Here is a 21,427-nt window from a genome sequence, read left to right as displayed (position 1 = left end):
TCCCTGGACCTGGACCTGACCCTGGACCTGGACCTGGACCTGGACGTGACCGTGGACCTGGGGCTGGACCTGACCCTAGACCTGGACCTGACCCTGGACCTGACCCTGGACCTGGACCGTGACCTGACCCTGGACCTGGACCTGGACCTGACCCTAGACCTGGACCTGACCCTGGACCTGGACCTGGACCTGACCTGGACTTTACCCTGACCCTGGACCTGGACCTGGCTCTGACCCTGGACCTGGACCTGACCCTGGACCTGGACCTGAACCTGGACCTGACCCTGGACCTGGACCTGACCCTGGACCTGGACCTGGACCTGACCCTGGACCTGGACCTGAACCTGGACCTGACCCTGGACCTGGACCTGACCCTGGACCTGGACCTGGACCTAACCTTCGACCTGGACTTGACCCTGGACCTGAACCTGGACCTGACCCTGGACCTGGACTTGACCCTGGACCTGAACCTGGACCTGACCCTGGACCTGGACTTGACCCTGGACCTGAACCTGGACCTGACCCTTTCCCTGTACCTGGACGTGACCCTGCACCTGGACCTGGACCTGACCCTGCACCTGGACCTGGACCTGACCCTGGACCTGGACCTGGACCTCACCCTAGACCTGGACCTGACCCTGGACCTGGACCTGGACCTGGACTTGACCCTGACCCTGGACCTGGACCTGGCCCTGACCCTGGACCTGACCTGGACCTGACCCTGGACCTGGACCTGACCCTGGACCTGGACCTGGACCTGACCCTGGACCTGGACCCTGGACCTGAACCTGGACCTGACCCTGGACCTGGACTTGACCCTGGACCTGAACCTGGACCTGACCCTGGACCTGGACTTGACCCTGGACCTGGACCTGACCCTGCACCTGGACCTGGACCTGGACCTGACCCTGTACCTGGACCTGGACCTGACCCTAGACCTGGACCTGGACCTGACCCTGGACCTGGACCTGACCCTGGACCTGGACCTGGACCTGACCTGGACTTGACCCTGACCCTGCACCTGGACCTGGACCTTGACCTGACCCTGGAGCTGGACCTGACCCTGGACCTGGACCCTGGACCTGGCCCTGGACCATGACCTGGACCTGACCCTGGACCTGGACCTGACCCTGGACCTGGACCTGGACCTGACCCTGGACCTGGACCTGGACCTGACCCTGGACCTGGACCTGACCCTGGACCTGAACCTGGACCTGACCCTGGACCTGGACTTGACCCTGGACCTGAACCTGGACCTGACCCTTTCCCTGGACCTGGACCTGACCCTGGACCTGGACCTGGACCTGGACGTGACCGTGGACCTGGGGCTGGACCTGACCCTAGACCTGGACCTGACCCTGGACCTGACCCTGGACCTGGACCGTGACCTGACCCTGGACCTGGACCTGGACCTGACCCTAGACCTGGACCTGACCCTGGACCTGGACCTGGACCTGACCTGGACTTTACCCTGACCCTGGACCTGGACCTGGCTCTGACCCTGGACCTGGACCTGACCCTGGACCTGGACCTGAACCTGGACCTGACCCTGGACCTGGACCTGACCCTGGACCTGGACCTGGACCTGACCCTGGACCTGGACCTGAACCTGGACCTGACCCTGGACCTGGACCTGACCCTGGACCTGGACCTGGACCTAACCTTCGACCTGGACTTGACCCTGGACCTGAACCTGGACCTGACCCTGGACCTGGACTTGACCCTGGACCTGAACCTGGACCTGACCCTGGACCTGGACTTGACCCTGGACCTGAACCTGGACCTGACCCTTTCCCTGGACCTGGACGTGACCCTGCACCTGGACCTGGACCTGACCCTGGACCTGGACCTGGACCTCAGCCTAGACCTGGACCTGACCCTGGACCTGGACCTGGACCTGGACCTGGACTTGACCATGACCCTGGACCTGGACCTGGCCCTGACCCTGGACCTGACCTGGACCTGACCCTGGACCTGGACCTGACCCTTGACCTGGACCTGGACCTGACCCTGGACCTGGACCTGGACCTGACCCTGGACCTGGACCTGGACCCTGGACCTGAACCTGGACCTGACCCTGGACCTGGACTTGACCCTGGACCTGAACCTGGACCTGACCCTGGACCTGGACTTGACCCTGGACCTGGACCTGACCCTGGACCTGGACCTACCTGACCCTGGACCTGCAACTTAACCTGGTCCTGACCCTGCACCTGGACCTGGACCTGGACCTGACCCTGGACCTGACCCTGGACCTGGACCTGGACCTGGACCTGGACCTGGACCTGACCCTGGACCTGGACCTGGACCTGGACCTGACCGTGAACCTGGACCTGACCCTGAACCTGGACCTGGACCTGGACCTGACCCTGGACCTGTACCTGGACCTGGATCTGACCCTGGACGTGACCGTGGACCTGGACCTGGACCTGACCCTGGACCTGGACCTGGACCCTGGACCTGACCCTGGACCTGGACCTGACCCTGAACCTGGACCCGACCCTGGATCTGACCCTAGACTTGACCCTGGACCTGAACCTGGACCTGACCCTGGACCTGACGCTGGACCTGACCCTGGACCTGGACCCTGGACCTGACCCTGGACCTGGACCTGACCCTGCACCTGAACCTGAACCTGGACCTGACCCTACACCTGGACCTGGACCTGACCTTGGACCTGGACCTGACCCTATACCTGACCCTGGACCTGGACCTGGACCTGACCCTTCACGTGGACCTGGACCTGGACTGGACTTGACCCTGGACCTGACCCTGACCCTGACCCTGTACCTGACACTGGACCTGGACCTGGACCTGACCCTGGACCTGAACCTGAACCTGAACCTGGACCTGACCCTGGACCTGATCCTGCACCTGGACCTGGACCTGACACTGGACCTGGACCTGACCCTGGACCTGAACCTGAACCTGGACCTGACCCTGCCCCTGGACCTGGACCTGACCCTGGACCTGGACCTGACCCTATACCTGACCCTGGACCTGGACCTGGACCTGACCCTGGACCTGGACCTGGACCTGGACCTGGACTGGACTTGACCCTGGACCTGGACCTGGACTGGACTTGACCCTGGACCTGACCCTAACCCTGGACTTGACCCTGCACCTGGACCTGGACCTGACCCTGGACCTGGACCTGACCCTGGACCTGAACCTGGACCTGACCCTGGACCTGCAACTTAACCTGGTCCTGACCCTGCACCTGGACCTGACCTTGGACCTGACCCTGGACCTGGACCTGGACCTGACCCTGGACCTGGACCCTGGACCTGGACCTGGACGTGACCGTGGACCTGGACCTGGACCTGACCCTAGACCTGGACCAGACCCTGGACCTGACCTTGACTTGACCCTGGACCTGACCCTGGACCTGGACCTGGACCTGACCCTGGACCTGGACCTGGACCTGGACCTGACCCTGGACCTGGACCTGTACCCTGGACCTGAACCTGGACCTGACCCTGGACCTGGACCTGACCCTGGACCTGGACCAGGACCTGACCTGGACTTGACCCTGACACTGGACCTGGACCTGGACCTGACCCTGGACCTGGACCTGACCCTGGACCTGGACCTGACCATGGACCTGAACCTGGACCTGACCCTGGACCTGGACTTGACCCTGGACCTGAACCTGGACCTGAACCTGGACCTGGACCTGACCCTGGACCTGGACCTGGACCTGACCGTGAACCTGGACCTGACCCTGAACCTGGACCTGGACCTGACCCTGGACCTGTACCTGGACCTGGATCTGACCCTGGACGTGACCGTGGACCTGGACCTGACCCTGGACCTGGACCTGGACCTGGACCCTGGACCTGACCCTGGACCTGGACCTGACCCTGAACCTGGACCTGACCCTGGACCTGGACCTGGACCTGACCCTGCACGTGGACCTGGACCTGGACTGGACTTGACCCTGGACCTGACCCTGACCCTGACCCTGTACCTGACACTGGACCTGGACCTGGACCTGACCCTGGACCTGAACCTGAACCTGGACCTGACCCTGGACCTGATCCTGCACCTGGACCTGGACCTGACACTGGACCTGGACCTGACCCTGGACCTGAACCTGAACCTGAACCTGGACCTGACCCTGCCCCTGGACCTGGACCTGACCCTGGACCTGGACCTGACCCTGGACCTGGACCTGACCCTATACCTGACCCTGGACCTGGACCTGGACCTGACCCTGGACCTGGACCTGGACCTGGACCTGGACTGGACTTGACCCTGGACCTGGACCTGGACTGAACTTGACCCTGGACCTGACCTTGACCCTGGACTTGACCCTGCACCTGGACCTGGACCTGACCCTGGACCTGGACCTGACCCTGGACCTGAACCTGGACCTGACCCTGGACCTGGACCCTGGACCTTGACCTGGACGTGACCGTGGACCTGGACCTGGACCTGACCCTAGACCTGGACCAGACCCTGGACCTGACCTTGACTTGACCCTGGACCTGACCCTGGACCTGACCCTGGACCTGGACCTGGACCTGACCCTGGACCTGGACCTGGACCTGGACCTGACCCTGGACCTGTACCTGGACCTGGATCTGACCCTGGACGTGACCGTGGACCTGGACCTGGACCTGACCCTGGACCTGGACCCTGGACCTTGACCTGGACGTGACCGTGGACCTGGACCTGGACCTGACCCTAGACCTGGACCAGACCCTGGACCTGACCTTGACTTGACCCTGGACCTGACCCTGGACCTGGACCTGGACCTGACCCTGGACCTGGACCTGGACCTGGACCTGACCCTGGACCTGTACCTGGACCTGGATCTGACCCTGGACGTGACCGTGGACCTGGACCTGGACCTGACCCTGGACCTGGACCTGACCCTAGACCTGGACCTGGACCTGGACCTGACCCTGGACCTGGACCTGACCCTAGACCTGGACCTGGACCTGACCCCGGACCTGGACCTGGACCTGACCTGGACTTGACCCTGGACCTGACCCTGTACCTGGACCTGGACCTGACCCTAGACCTGGACCTGGACCTGACCCTGGACCTGACCCTGGACCTGGACCTGGACCTGACCTGGACTTGACCCTGACCCTGCACCTGGACCTGGACCTGACCCTGGAGCTGGACCTGACCCTGGACCTGGACCTGGACCTGACCCTGGACCTGGACCCTGGACCTGGCCCTGGACCATGACCTGGACCTGACCCTGGACCTGGACCTGACCCTGGACCTGGACCTGGACCTGACCCTGGACCTGGACCTGGACCTGACCCTGGACCTGGACCTGACCCTGGACCTGAACCTGGACCTGACCCTGGACCTGGACTTGACCCTGGACCTGAACCTGGACCTGACCCTTTCCCTGGACCTGGACCTGACCCTGGACCTGGACCTGGACCTGACCCTGGACCTGGACCTGGACGTGACCGTGGACCTGGGGCTGGACCTGACCCTAGACCTGGACCTGACCCTGGACCTGACCCTGGACCTGGACCGTGACCTGACCCTGGACCTGGACCTGGACCTGACCCTAGACCTGGACCTGACCCTGGACCTGGACCTGGACCTGACCTGGACTTTACCCTGACCCTGGACCTGGACCTGGCTCTGACCCTGGACCTGGACCTGGACCTGACCCTGGACCTGGACCTGAACCTGGACCTGACCCTGAACCTGGACCTGACCCTGGACCTGGACCTGGACCTGACCCTGGACCTGCACCTGAACCTGGACCTGACCCTGGACCTGGACCTGACCCTGGACCTGGACCTGGGCCTAACCCTGGACCTGGACTTGACCCTGGACCTGAACCTGGACCTGACCCTGGACCTGGACTTGACCCTGGACCTGAACCTGGACCTGACCCTGGACCTGGACTTGACCCTGGACCTGAACCTGGACCTGACCCTTTCCCTGGACCTGGACGTGACCCTGCACCTGGACCTGGACCTGACCCTGGACCTGGACCTGGACCTCAGCCTAGACCTGGACCTGACCCTGGACCTGGACCTGGACCTGGACTTGACCATGACCCTGGACCTGGACCTGGCCCTGACCCTGGACCTGACCTGGACCTGACCCTGGACCTGGACCTGACCCTTGACCTGGACCTGGACCTGACCCTGGACCTGGACCTGGACCTGACCCTGGACCTGGACCTGGACCCTGGACCTGAACCTGGACCTGACCCTGGACCTGGACTTGACCCTGGACCTGAACCTGGACCTGACCCTGGACCTGGACTTGACCCTGGACCTGGACCTGACCCTGGACCTGGACCTACCTGACCCTGGACCTGCAACTTAACCTGGTCCTGACCCTGCACCTGGACCTGGACCTGGACCTGACCCTGGACCTGACCCTGGACCTGGACCTGGACCTGGACCTGACCCTGGACCTGGACCTGGACCTGGACCTGACCGTGAACCTGGACCTGACCCTGAACCTGGACCTGGACCTGGACCTGACCCTGGACCTGGACCTGTACCTGGACCTGGATCTGACCCTGGACGTGACCGTGGACCTGGACCTGGACCTGACCCTGGACCTGGACCTGGACCCTGGACCTGACCCTGGACCTGGACCTGACCCTGAACCTGGACCTGACCCTGGATCTGACCCTAGACTTGACCCTGGACCTGAACCTGGACCTGACCCTGGACCTGACGCTGGACCTGACCCTGGACCTGGACCCTGGACCTGACCCTGGACCTGGACCTGACCCTGCACCTGAACCTGAACCTGGACCTGACCCTACACCTGGACCTGGACCTGACCTTGGACCTGGACCTGACCCTATACCTGACCCTGGACCTGGACCTGGACCTGACCCTTCACGTGGACCTGGACCTGACACTGGACCTGGACCTGGACCTGGACCTGACCCTGGACCTGAACCTGAACCTGGACCTGACCCTGGACCTGATCCTGCACCTGGACCTGGACCTGACACTGGACCTGGACCTGACCCTGGACCTGAACCTGAACCTGGACCTGACCCTGCCCCTGGACCTGGACCTGACCCTGGACCTGGACCTGACCCTATACCTGACCCTGGACCTGGACCTGGACCTGACCCTGGACCTGGACCTGGACCTGGACCTGGACTGGACTTGACCCTGGACCTGACCCTAACCCTGGACTTGACCCTGCACCTGGACCTGGACCTGACCCTGGACCTGGACCTGACCCTGGACCTGAACCTGGACCTGACCCTGGACCTGCAACTTAACCTGGTCCTGACCCTGCACCTGGACCTGACCTTGGACCTGACCCTGGACCTGGACCTGGACCTGACCCTGGACCTGGACCCTGGACCTGGACCTGGACGTGACCGTGGACCTGGACCTGGACCTGACCCTAGACCTGGACCAGACCCTGGACCTGACCTTGTCTTGACCCTGGACCTGACCCTGGACCTGGACCTGACCCTGGACCTGGACCTGACCCTGGACCTGGACCTGGACCCTGGACCTGAACCTGGACCTGACCCTGGACCTGGACCTGACCCTGGACCTGGACCAGGACCTGACCTGGACTTGACCCTGACACTGGACCTGGACCTGGACCTGGACCTGACCCTGGACCTGGACCTGACCCTGGACCTGGACCTGACCATGGACCTGAACCTGGACCTGACCCTGGACCTGGACTTGACCCTGGACCTGAACCTGGACCTGAACCTGGACCTGGACCTGACCCTGGACCTGGACCTGGACCTGACCGTGAACCTGGACCTGACCCTGAACCTGGACCTGGACCTGACCCTGGACCTGTACCTGGACCTGGATCTGACCCTGGACGTGACCGTGGACCTGGACCTGGACCTGACCCTGGACCTGGACCTGGACCCTGGACCTGACCCTGGACCTGGACCTGACCCTGAACCTGGACCTGACCCTGGATCTGACCCTAGACTTGACCCTGGACCTGAACCTGGACCTGACCCTGGACCTGACGCTGGACCTGACCCTGGACCTGGACCCTGGACCTGACCCTGGACCTGGACCTGACCCTGCACCTGAACCTGAACCTGGACCTGACCCTGCACCTGGACCTGGACCTGACCTTGGACCTGGACCTGACCCTATACCTGACCCTGGACCTGGACCTGGACCTGACCCTTCACGTGGACCTGGACCTGGACTGGACTTGACCCTGGACCTGACCCTGACCCTGACCCTGTACCTGACACTGGACCTGGACCTGGACCTGACCCTGGACCTGAACCTGAACCTGGACCTGACCCTGGACCTGATCCTGCACCTGGACCTGGACCTGACACTGGACCTGGACCTGACCCTGGACCTGAACCTGAACCTGGACCTGACCCTGCCCCTGGACCTGGACCTGACCCTATACCTGACCCTGGACCTGGACCTGGACCTGACCCTGGACCTGGACCTGGACCTGGACCTGGACCTGGACTGGACTTGACCCTGGACCTGGACCTGGACTGGACTTGACCCTGGACCTGACCCTGACCCTGGACTTGACCCTGCACCTGGACCTGGACCTGACCCTGGACCTGGACCTGACCCTGGACCTGAACCTGGACCTGACCCTGGACCTGCAACTTAACCTGGTCCTGACCCTGCACCTGGACCTGACCCTGGACCTGACCCTGGACCTGGACCTGGACCTGACCCTGGACCTGGACCCTGGACCTTGACCTGGACCTGACCCTAGACCTGGACCAGACCCTGGACCTGACCTTGACTTGACCCTGGACCTGACCCTGGACCTGGACCTGGACCTGACCCTGGACCTGGACCTGGACCTGGACCTGACCCTGGACCTGGACCTGGACCCTGGACCTGAACCTGGACCTGACCCTGGACCTGGACCTGACCCTGGACCTGGACCAGGACCTGACCTGGACTTGACCCTGACCCTGGACCTGGACCTGACCCTGGACCTGAACCTGGACCTGACCCTGGACCTGGACTTGACCCTGGACCTGAACCTGGACCTGAACCTGACCCTGGACCTGACCTGGACCTGACCCTGGACCTGGACCTGGACCTGACCCTGACCCTGGACCTGGACCTGGACCTGACCCTGGACCTGGACCTGGACCCGACCCTGGACCTGGAACTGGACCTGACCCCGGACCTGGACCTGGACCTGACCTGGACTTGACCCTGGACCTGACCCTGTACCTGGACCTGGACCTGACCCTAGACCTGGACCTGGACCTGACCCTAGACCTGGACCTGACCCTGGACCTGGTCCTGGACCTGACCTGGACTTGACCCTGACCCTGCACGTGGACCTGGACCTGGACCTGACCCTGGACCTGGACCTGGCCCTGGACCTGGACCTGGACCTGACCCTAGACCTGGACCCTGGACCTGGCCCTGGACCATGACCTGGACCTGACCCTGGACCTGGACCTGACCCTGGACCTGGACCTGGACCTGACCCTGGACCTGGACCTGGACCTGACCCTGGACCTGGACCTGACCCTGGACCTGAACCTGGACCTGACCCTGGACCTGGACTTGACCCTGGACCTGAACCTGGACCTGACCCTTTCCCTGGACCTGGACCTGACCCTGGACCTGGACCTGGACCTGGACCTGACCCTGGACCTGGACCTGGACCTGGACGTGACCGTGGACCTGGGGCTGGACCTGACCCTAGACCTGGACCTGACCCTGGACCTGACCCTGGACCTGGACCGTGACCTGACCCTGGACCTGGACCTGGACCTGACCCTAGACCTGGACCTGACCCTGGACCATGACCTGGACCTGACCTGGACTTGACCCTGACCCTGGACCTGGACCTGGCCCTGACCCTGGACCTGACCTGGACCTGACCCTGGACCTGGACATGGACCTGACCCTGGACCTGGACCTGACCCTGGACCTGGACCTGAACCTGGACCTGACCCTGGACCTGGACCTGACCCTGGACCTGGACCTGGACCTGACCCTGGACCTGGACCTGAACCTGGACCTGACCCTGGACCTGGACCTGACCCTGGACCTGGACCTGGACCTGACCCTGGACCTGGACTTGACCCTAGACCTGAACCTGGACCTGACCCTGGACCTGACCCTGGACCTGGACTTGACCCTGGACCTGAACCTGGACCTGACCCTGGACCTGGACTTGACCCTGGACCTGGACCTGGACCTGACCCTTTCCCTGGACCTGGACGTGACCCTGCACCTGGACCTGGACCTGACCCTGCACCTGGACCTGGACCTGACCCTGGACCTGGACCTGGACCTCACCCTAGACCTGGACCTGACCCTGGACCTGGACCTGGACCTGGACCTGGACTTGACCCTGACCCTGGACCTGGACCTGGACCTGGCCCTGACCCTGGACCTGACCTGGACCTGACCCTGGACCTGGACCTGACCCTGGACCTGGACCTGGACCTGGACCTGACCCTGGACCTGGACCTGGACCCTGGACCTGAACCTGGACCTGACCCTGGACCTGGACTTGACCCTGGACCTCAACCTGGACCTGACCCTGGACCTGGACTTGACCCTGGACCTGGACCTGACCCTGGACCTGGACCTACCTGACCCTGGACCTGCAACTTAACCTGGTCCTGACCCTGCACCTGGACCTGGACCTGGACCTGACCCTGGACCTGACCCTGGACCTGGACCTGGACCTGGACCTGACCCTGGACCTGGACCTGGACCTGGACCTGACCGTGAACCTGGACCTGACCCTGAACCTGGACCTGGACCTGACCCTGGACCTGTACCTGGACCTGGATCTGACCCTGGACGTGACCGTGGACCTGGACCTGGACCTGACCCTGGACCTGGACCTGGACCTGACCCTGAACCTGGACCTGACCCTGGATCTGACCCTAGACTTGACCCTGGACCTGAACCTGGACCTGACCCTGGACCTGACCCTGGACCTGACCCTGGACCTGGACCTGACCCTGCACGTGAACCTGAACCTGGACCTGACCCTGCACCTGGACCTGGACCTGGACCTGACCCTGCACGTGGACCTGGACCTGGACTGGACTTGACCCTGGACCTGACCCTGACCCTGACCCTGTACCTGACACTGGACCTGGACCTGGACCTGACCCTGGACCTGAACCTGAACCTGGACCTGACCCTGGATCTGATCCTGCACCTGGACCTGGACCTGACACTGGACCTGGACCTGACCCTGGACCTGAACCTGAACCTGAACCTGGACCTGACCCTGCCCCTGGACCTGGACCTGACCCTGGACCTGGACCTGACCCTGGACCTGGACCTGACCCTATACCTGACCCTGGACCTGGACCTGGACCTGACCCTGGACCTGGACCTGGACCTGGACTTGACCCTGGACCTGGACCTGGACTGAACTTGACCCTGCACCTGAACCTGAACCTGGACCTGACCCTGCACCTGGACCTGGACCTGACCTTGGACCTGGACCTGACCCTTTACCTGACCCTGGACCTGGACCTGGACCTGACCCTTCACGTGGACCTGGACCTGGACTGGACTTGACCCTGGACCTGACCCTGACCCTGACCCTGTACCTGACACTGGACCTGGACCTGGACCTGACCCTGGACCTGATCCTGAACCTGGACCTGACCCTGGACCTGATCCTGCACCTGGACCTGGACCTGACACTGGACCTGGACCTGACCCTGGACCTGAACCTGAACCTGAACCTGGACCTGACCCTGCCCCTGGACCTGGACCTGACCCTGGACCTGGACCTGACCCTATACCTGACCCTGGACCTGGACCTGGACCTGACCCTGGACCTGGACCTGGACCTGGACCTGGACTGGACTTGACCCTGGACCTGGACCTGGACTGGACTTGACCCTGGACCTGACCCTAACCCTGGACTTGACCCTGCACCTGGACCTGGACCTGACCCTGGACCTGGACCTGAACCTGGACCTGACCCTGGACCTGCAACTTAACCTGGTCCTGACCCTGCACCTGGACCTGACCTTGGACCTGACCCTGGACCTGGACCTGGACCTGACCCTGGACCTGGACCCTGGACCTGGACCTGGACGTGACCGTGGACCTGGACCTGGACCTGACCCTAGACCTGGACCAGACCCTGGACCTGACCTTGACTTGACCCTGGACCTGACCCTGGACCTGGACCTGGACCTGACCCTGGACCTGGACCTGGACCCTGGACCTGAACCTGGACCTGACCCTGGACCTGGACCTGACCCTGGACCTGGACCAGGACCTGACCTGGACTTGACCCTGACACTGGACCTGGACCTGGACCTGACCCTGGACCTGGACCTGACCCTGGACCTGGACCTGACCATGGACCTGAACCTGGACCTGACCCTGGACCTGGACTTGACCCTGGACCTGAACCTGACCCTGGACCTGGACCTGGACCTGACCGTGAACCTGGACCTGACCCTGAACCTGGACCTGGACCTGACCCTGGACCTGTACCTGGACCTGGATCTGACCCTGGACGTGACCGTTGACCTGGACCTGGACCTGACCCTGGACCTGGATCTGGACCCTGGACCTGACCCTGGACCTGGACCTGACCCTGAACCTGGACCTGACCCTGGATCTGACCCTAGACTTGACCCTGGACCTGAACCTGGACCTGACCCTGGACCTGACGCTGGACCTGACCCTGGACCTGGACCCTGGACCTGACCCTGGACCTGGACCTGACCCTGCACCTGAACCTGAACCTGGACCTGACCCTGCACCTGGACCTGGACCTGACCTTGGACCTGGACCTGACCCTATACCTGACCCTGGACCTGGACCTGGACCTGACCCTTCACGTGGACCTGGACCTGGACTGGACTTGACCCTGGACCTGACCCTGACCCTGACCCTGTACCTGACACTGGACCTGGACCTGGACCTGACCCTGGACCTGAACCTGAACCTGGACCTGACCCTGGACCTGATCCTGCACCTGGACCTGGACCTGACACTGGACCTGGACCTGACCCTGGACCTGAACCTGAACCTGAACCTGGACCTGACCCTGCCCCTGGACCTGGACCTGACCCTGGACCTGGACCTGACCCTATACCTGACCCTGGACCTGGACCTGGACCTGACCCTGGACCTGGACCTGGACCTGGACCTGGACCTGGACTGGACTTGACCCTGGACCTGGACCTGGACTGGACTTGACCCTGGACCTGACCCTGACCCTGGACTTGACCCTGCACCTGGACCTGACCCTGGACCTGAACCTGGACCTGACCCTGGACCTGCAACTTAACCTGGTCCTGACCCTGCACCTGGACCTGACCCTGGACCTGACCCTGGACCTGGACCTGGACCTGACCCTGGACCTGGACCCTGGACCTGGACCTGGACCTGACCCTAGACCTGGACCAGACCCTGGACCTGACCTTGACTTGACCCTGGACCTGACCCTGGACCTGGACCTGGACCTGACCCTGGACCTGGACCTGGACCTGGACCTGACCCTGGACCTGGACCTGGACCCTGGACCTGAACCTGGACCTGACCCTGGACCTGGACCTGACCCTGGACCTGGACCAGGACCTGACCTGGACTTGACCCTGACCCTGGACCTGGACCTGACCCTGGACCTGAACCTGGACCTGACCCTGGACCTGGACTTGACCCTGGACCTGAACCTGGACCTGAACCTGACCCTGGACCTGACCTGGACCTGACCCTGGACCTGGACCTGGACCTGACCCTGACCCTGGACCTGGACCTGGACCTGACCCTGGACCTGGACCTGGACCTGACCCTGGACCTGGACCTGGACCTGACCCCGGACCTGGACCTGGACCTGACCTGGACTTGACCCTGGACCTGACCCTGTACCTGGACCTGGACCTGACCCTAGACCTGGACCTGGACCTGACCCTGGACCTGGACCTGACCCTGGACCTGGTCCTGGACCTGACCTGGACTTGACCCTGACCCTGCACGTGGACCTGGACCTGGACCTGACCCTGGACCTGGACCTGGACCTGGCCCTGGACCTGGACCTGGACCTGACCCTAGACCTGGACCCTGGACCTGGCCCTGGACCATGACCTGGACCTGACCCTGGACCTGGACCTGACCCTGGACCTGGACCTGGACCTGACCCTGGACCTGGACCTGGACCTGACCCTGGACCTGGACCTGACCCTGGACCTGAACCTGGACCTGACCCTGGACCTGGACTTGACCCTGGACCTGAACCTGGACCTGACCCTTTCCCTGGACCTGGACCTGACCCTGGACCTGGACCTGGACCTGGACCTGACCCTGGACCTGGACCTGGACCTGGACGTGACCGTGGACCTGGTGCTGGACCTGACCCTAGACCTGGACCTGACCCTGGACCTGACCCTGGACCTGGACCGTGACCTGACCCTGGACCTGGACCTGGACCTGACCCTAGACCTGGACCTGACCCTGGACCTGGACCTGGACCTGACCTGGACTTGACCCTGACCCTGGACCTGGACCTGGCCCTGACCCTGGACCTGACCTGGACCTGACCCTGGACCTGGACCTGGACCTGACCCTGGACCTGGACCTGACCCTGGACCTGGACCTGAACCTGGACCTGACCCTGGACCTGGACCTGACCCTGGACCTGGACCTGGACCTGACCCTGAACCTGGACCTGACCCTGGACCTGGACCTGACCCTGGACCTGGACCTGGACCTGACCCTGGACCTGGACTTGACCCTAGACCTGAACCTGGACCTGACCCTGGACCTGGACTTGACCCTGGACTTGAACCTGGACCTGACCCTGGACCTGGACTTGACCCTGGACCTGAACCTGGACCTGACCCTTTCCCTGGACCTGGACGTGACCCTGCACCTGGACCTGGACCTGACCCTGCACCTGGACCTGGACCTGACCCTGGACCTGGACCTGGACCTCACCCTAGACCTGGACCTGACGCTGGACCTGGACCTGGACCTGGACCTGGACTTGACCCTGACCCTGGACCTGGACCTGGCCCTGACCCTGGACCTGGACCTGGACCTGACCCTGGACCTGGACCTGACCCTGGACCTGGACCTGGACCTGACCCTGGACCTGGACCTGGACCCTGGACCTGAACCTGGACCTGACCCTGGACCTGGACTTGACCCTGGACCTCAACCTGGACCTGACCCTGGACCTGGACTTGACCCTTGACCTGGACCTGACCCTGGACCTGGACCTACCTGACCCTGGACCTTCAACTTAACCTGGTCCTGACCCTGCACCTGGACCTGGACCTGGACCTGACCCTGGACCTGACCCTGGACCTGGACCTGGACCTGGACCTGGACCTGACCCTGGACCTGGACCTGGACCTGGACCTGACCGTGAACCTGGACCTGACCCTGAACCTGGACCTGGACCTGACCCTGGACCTGTACCTGGACCTGGATCTGACCCTGGACGTGACCGTGGACCTGGACCTGGACCTGACCCTGGACCTGGACCTGGACCCTGGACCTGACCCTGGACCTGGACCTGACCCTGAACCTGTACCTGACCCTGGATCTGACCCTAGACTTGACCCTGGACCTGAACCTGGACCTGACCCTGGACCTGACCCTGGACCTGACCCTGGACCTGGACCCTGGACCTGACCCTGGACCTGGACCTGACCCTGCACGTGAACCTGAACCTGGACCTGACCCTGCACCTGGACCTGGACCTGACCTTGGACCTGGACCTGACCCTATACCTGACCCTGGACCTGGACCTGGACCTGACCCTGGACCTGGACCTGGACCTGGACTGGACTTGACCCTGGACCTGACCCTGACCCTGACCCTGTACCTGACACTGGACCTGGACCTGGACCTGACCCTGGACCTGAACCTGAACCTGGACCTGACCCTGGACCTGATCCTGCACCTGGACCTGGACCTGACACTGGACCTGGACCTGACCCTGGACCTGAACCTGAACCTGAACCTGGACCTGACCCTGCCCCTGGACCTGGACCTGACCCTGGACCTGGACCTGACCCTGGACCTGGACCTGACCCTATACCTGACCCTGGACCTGGACCTGGACCTGACCCTGGACCTGGACCTGGACCTGGACCTGGACTGGACTTGACCCTGGACCTGACCCTGACCCTGGACTTGACCCTGCACCTGGACCTGGACCTGACCCTGGACCTGGACCTGACCCTGGACCTGAACCTGGACCTGACCCTGGACCTGCAACTTAACCTGGTCCTGACCCTGCACCTGGACCTGACCCTATACCTGACCCTGGACCTGGACCTGGACCTGACCCTGGACCTGGACCCTGGACCTTGACCTGGACGTGACCGTGGACCTGGACCTGGACCTGACCCTAGACCTGGACCAGACCCTGGACCTGACCTTGACTTGACCCTGGACCTGACCCTGGACCTGGACCTGGACCTGACCCTGGACCTGGACCTGGACCTGGACCTGACCCTGGACCTGTACCTGGACCTGGATCTGACCCTGGACGTGACCGTGGACCTGGACCTGGACCTGACCCTGGACCTGGACCTGACCCTAGACCTGGACCTGGACCTGGACCTGACCCTGGACCTGGACCTGGACCTGACCCTAGACCTGGACCTGGACCTGACCCCGGACCTGGACCTGGACCTGACCTGGACTTGACCCTGGACCTGACCCTGTACCTGGACCTGGACCTGACCATAGACCTGGACCTGGACCTGACCCTAGACCTGGACCTGACCCTGGACCTGGACCTGGACCTGACCTGGACTTGACCCTGACCCTGCACCTGGACCTGGACCTGGACCTGACCCTGGAGCTGGACCTGACCCTGGACCTGGACCTGGACCTGACCCTGGACCTGGACCCTGGACCTGGCCCTGGACCATGACCTGGACCTGACCCTGGACCTGGACCTGACCCTGGACCTGGACCTGGACCTGGACCTGACCCTGGACCTGGACCTGGACCTGACCCTGGACCTGGACCTGACCCTGGACCTGGACTTGACCCTGGACCTGAACCTGGACCTGACCCTTTCCCTGGACCTGGACCTGACCCTGGACCTGGACCTGGACCTGGACGTGACCGTGGACCTGGGGCTGGACCTGACCCTAGACCTGGACCTGACCCTGGACCTGACCCTGGACCTGGACCGTGACCTGACCCTGGACCTGGACCTGGACCTGACCCTAGACCTGGACCTGACCCTGGACCTGGACCTGGACCTGACCTGGACTTGACCCTGACCCTGGACCTGGACCTGGCCCTGACCCTGGACCTGGACCTGGACCTGACCCTGGACCTGGACCTGAACCTGGACCTGACCCTGGACCTGGACCTGACCCTGGACCTGGACCTGGACCTGACCCTGGACCTGGACCTGAACCTGGACCTGACCCTGGACCTGGACCTGACCCTGGACCTGGACCTGGACCTAACCCTGGACCTGGACTTGACCCTGGACCTGAACCTGGACCTGACCCTGGACCTGGACTTGACCTTGGACCTGAACCTGGACCTGACCCTGGACCTGGACTTGACCCTGGACCTGAACCTGGACCTGACCCTTTCCCTGGACCTGGACGTGACCCTGCACCTGGACCTGGACCTGACCCTGGACCTGGACCTGGACCTCAGCCTTGACCTGGACCTGACCCTGGACCTGGACCTGGACCTGGACTTGACCATGACCCTGGACCTGGACCTGGCCCTGACCCTGGACCTGACCCTGGACCTGGACCTGACCCTTGACCTTGACCTGGACCTGATCCTGGACCTGGACCTGGACCTGACCCTGGACCTGGACCTGGACCCTGGACCTGAACCTGGACCTGACCCTGGACCTGGACTTGACCCTGGACCTGAACCTGGACCTGACCCTGGACCTGGACTTGACCCTGGACCTGGACCTGACCCTGGACCTGGACCTACCTGACCCTGGACCTGCAACTTAACCTGGTCCTGACCCTGCACCTGGACCTGGACCTGGACCTGACCCTGGACCTGACCCTGGACCTGGACCTGGACCTGGACCTGACCGTGAACCTGGACCTGACCCTGAACCTGGACCTGGACCTGGACCTGACCCTGGACCTGTACCTGGACCTGGATCTGACCCTGGACTTGACCGTGGACCTGGACCTGGACCTGACCCTGGACCTGGACCTGGACCCTGGACCTGACCCTGGACCTGGACCTGACCCTGAACCTGGACCTGACCCTGGATCTGACCCTAGACTTGACCCTGGACCTGACGCTGGACCTGACCCTGGACCTGGACCTGACCCTGGACCTGGACCCTGGACCTGACCCTGGACCTGGACCTGACCCTGCACCTGAACCTGAACCTGGACCTGACCCTGCACCTGGACCTGGACCTGACCTTGGACCTGGACCTGACCCTATACCTGACCCTGGACCTGGACCTGGACCTGACCCTTCACGTGGACCTGGACCTGGACTGGACTTGACCCTGGACCTGACCCTGACCCTGACCCTGTACCTGACACTGGACCTGGACCTGGACCTGACCCTGGACCTGAACCTGAACCTGGACCTGACCCTGGACCTGATCCTGCACCTGGACCTGGACCTGACACTGGACCTGGACCTGACCCTGGACCTGAACCTGAACCTGAACCTGGACCTGACCCTGCCCCTGGACCTGGACCTGACCCTGGACCTGGACCTGACCCTATACCTGACCCTGGACCTGGACCTGGACCTGACCCTGGACCTGGACCTGGACCTGGACCTGGACTGGACTTGACCCTGGACCTGGACCTGGACTGGACTTGACCCTGGACCTGACCCTAACCCTGGACTTGACCCTGCACCTGGACCTGGACCTGGACCTGACCCTGGAGCTGGACCTGACCCTGGACCTGGACCTGGACCTGACCCTGGACCTGGACCCTGGACCTGGCCCTGGACCATGACCTGGACCTGACCCTGGACCTGGACCTGACCCTGGACCTGGACCTCGACCTGGACCTGACCCTGGACCTGGACCTGGACCTGACCCTGGACCTGGACCTGACCCTGGACCTGAACCTGGACCTGACCCTGGACCTGGACTTGACCCTGGACCTGAACCTGGACCTGACCCTTTCCCTGGACCTGGACCTGACCCTGGACCTGGACCTGGACCTGACCCTGGACCTGGACCTGGACCTGGACGTGACCGTGGACCTGGGGCTGGACCTGACCCTAGACCTGGACCTGACCCTGGACCTGGACCGTGACCTGACCCTGGACCTGGACCTGGACCTGACCCTAGACCTGGACCTGACCCTGGACCTGGACCTGGACCTGACCTGGACTTGACCCTGACCCTGGACCTGGACCTGGCCCTGACCCTGGACCTGGACCTGGACCTGACCCTGGACCTGGACCTGAACCTGGACCTGACCCTGGACCTGGACCTGACCCTGGACCTGGACCTGGACCTGACCCTGGACCTGGACCTGAACCTGGACCTGACCCTGGACCTGGACCTGACCCTGGACCTGGACCTGGACCTAACCCTGGACCTGGACTTGACCCTGGACCTGAACCTGGACCTGACCCTGGACCTGGACTTGACCTTGGACCTGAACCTGGACCTGACCCTGGACCTGGACTTGACCCTGGACCTGAACCTGGACCTGACCCTTTCCCTGGACCTGGACGTGACCCTGCACCTGGACCTGGACCTGACCCTGGACCTGGACCTGGACCTCAGCCTTGACCTGGACCTGACCCTGGACCTGGACCTGGACCTGGACTTGACCATGACCCTGGACCTGGACCTGGCCCTGACCCTGGACCTGACCCTGGACCTGGACCTGACCCTTGACCTTGACCTGGACCTGATCCTGGACCTGGACCTGGACCTGACCCTGGACCTGGACCTGGACCCTGGACCTGAACCTGGACCTGACCCTGGACCTGGACTTGACCCTGGACCTGAACCTGGACCTGACACTGGACCTGGACTTGACCCTGGACCTGGACCTGACCCTGGACCTGGACCTACCTGACCCTGGACCTGCAACTTAACCTGGTCCTGACCCTGCACCTGGACCTGGACCTGGACCTGACCCTGGACCTGGACCTGGACCTGACCGTGAACCTGGACCTGACCCTGAACCTGGACCTGGACCTGGACCTGACCCTGGACCTGTACCTGGACCTGGATCTGACCCTGGACTTGACCGTGGACCTGGACCTGGACCTGACCCTGGACCTGGACCTGGACCCTGGACCTGACCCTGGACCTGGACCTGACCCTGAACCTGGACCTGACCCTGGATCTGACCCTAGACTTGACCCTGGACCTGACGCTGGACCTGACCCTGGACCTGGACCTGACCCTGGACCTGGACCCTGGACCTGACCCTGGACCTGGACCTGACCCTGCACCTGAACCTGAACCTGGACCTGACCCTGCACCTGGACCTGGACCTGACCTTGGACCTGGACCTGACCCTATACCTGACCCTGGACCTGGACCTGGACCTGACCCTTCACGTGGACCTCGACCTGGACTGGACTTGACCCTGGACCTGACCCTGACCCTGACCCTGTACCTGACACTGGACCTGGACCTGGACCTGACCCTGGACCTGAACCTGAACCTGGACCTGACCCTGGACCTGATCCTGCACCTGGACCCGGACCTGACACTGGACCTGGACCTGACCCTGGACCTGAACCTGAACCTGAACCTGGACCTGACCCTGCCCCTGGACCTGGACCTGACCCTGGACCTGGACCTGACCCTATACCTGACCCTGGACCTGGACCTGGACCTGACCCTGGACTTGACCCTGGACCTGGACCTGGACTGGACTTGACCCTGGACCTGACCCTAACCCTGGACTTGACCCTGCACCTGGACCTGGACCTGACCCTGGACCTGGACCTGACCCTGGACCTGAACCTGGACCTGACCCTGGACCTGCAACTTAACCTGGTCCTGACCCTGCACCTGGACCTGACCTTGGACCTGACCCTGGACCTGGACCTGGACCTGGACCTGACCCTGGACCTGGACCCTGGACCTGGACCTGGACGTGACCGTGGACCTGGACCTGGACCTGACCCTAGACCTGGACCAGACCCTGGACCTGACCTTGACTTGACCCTGGACCTGACCCTGGACCTGGACCTGGACCTGACCCTGGACCTGGACCTGGACCTGGACCCTGGACCTGAACCTGGACCTGACCCTGGACCTGGACCTGACCCTGGACCTGGACCAGGACCTGACCTGGACTTGACCCTGACACTGGACCTGGACCTGGACCTGACCCTGGACCTGGACCTGACCCTGGACCTGGACCTGACCATGGACCTGAACCTGGACCTGACCCTGGACCTGGACTTGACCCTGGACCTGAACCTGGACCTGAACCTGGACCTGGACCTGACCCTGGACCTGGACCTGGACCTGACCGTGAACCTGGACCTGACCCTGAACCTGGACCTGGACC

At 63.8% G+C, this 21,427-nt stretch overlaps 2 protein-coding genes across 2 annotated transcripts in view; one reads left to right on the top strand and one right to left on the bottom strand.

Moving 5' to 3' along the window:
* The window catches only part of LOC306759488 (multiple PDZ domain protein-like), a gene marked incomplete at both ends in the record, with an annotated part of 123,458 nt that overhangs the window by 59,866 nt on the left and 42,165 nt on the right, over positions 1 to 21,427 (top strand). The window lies entirely within an intron of this gene.
* LOC306759224 (uncharacterized protein) lies at positions 14,000 to 16,837 on the bottom strand (the record flags this gene model as incomplete). Its single annotated transcript, XM_079244783.1, has 4 exons — positions 14,000 to 14,024; positions 14,706 to 14,866; positions 15,262 to 15,311; positions 16,810 to 16,837. 4 exons carry the CDS (start codon positions 16,835 to 16,837, stop codon positions 14,000 to 14,002), a joined length of 264 nt encoding a protein of 87 aa, XP_079100909.1.

This window comes from Telmatherina bonti (genome assembly GCF_933228915.1).
Source record: "Telmatherina bonti genome assembly, chromosome: 8".
NCBI classification, from domain to species: domain Eukaryota; kingdom Metazoa; phylum Chordata; class Actinopteri; order Atheriniformes; family Telmatherinidae; genus Telmatherina; species Telmatherina bonti.
Note: the sequence above shows the minus strand (reverse complement) of the source record. Positions and strands in the feature narration are given on the sequence as shown.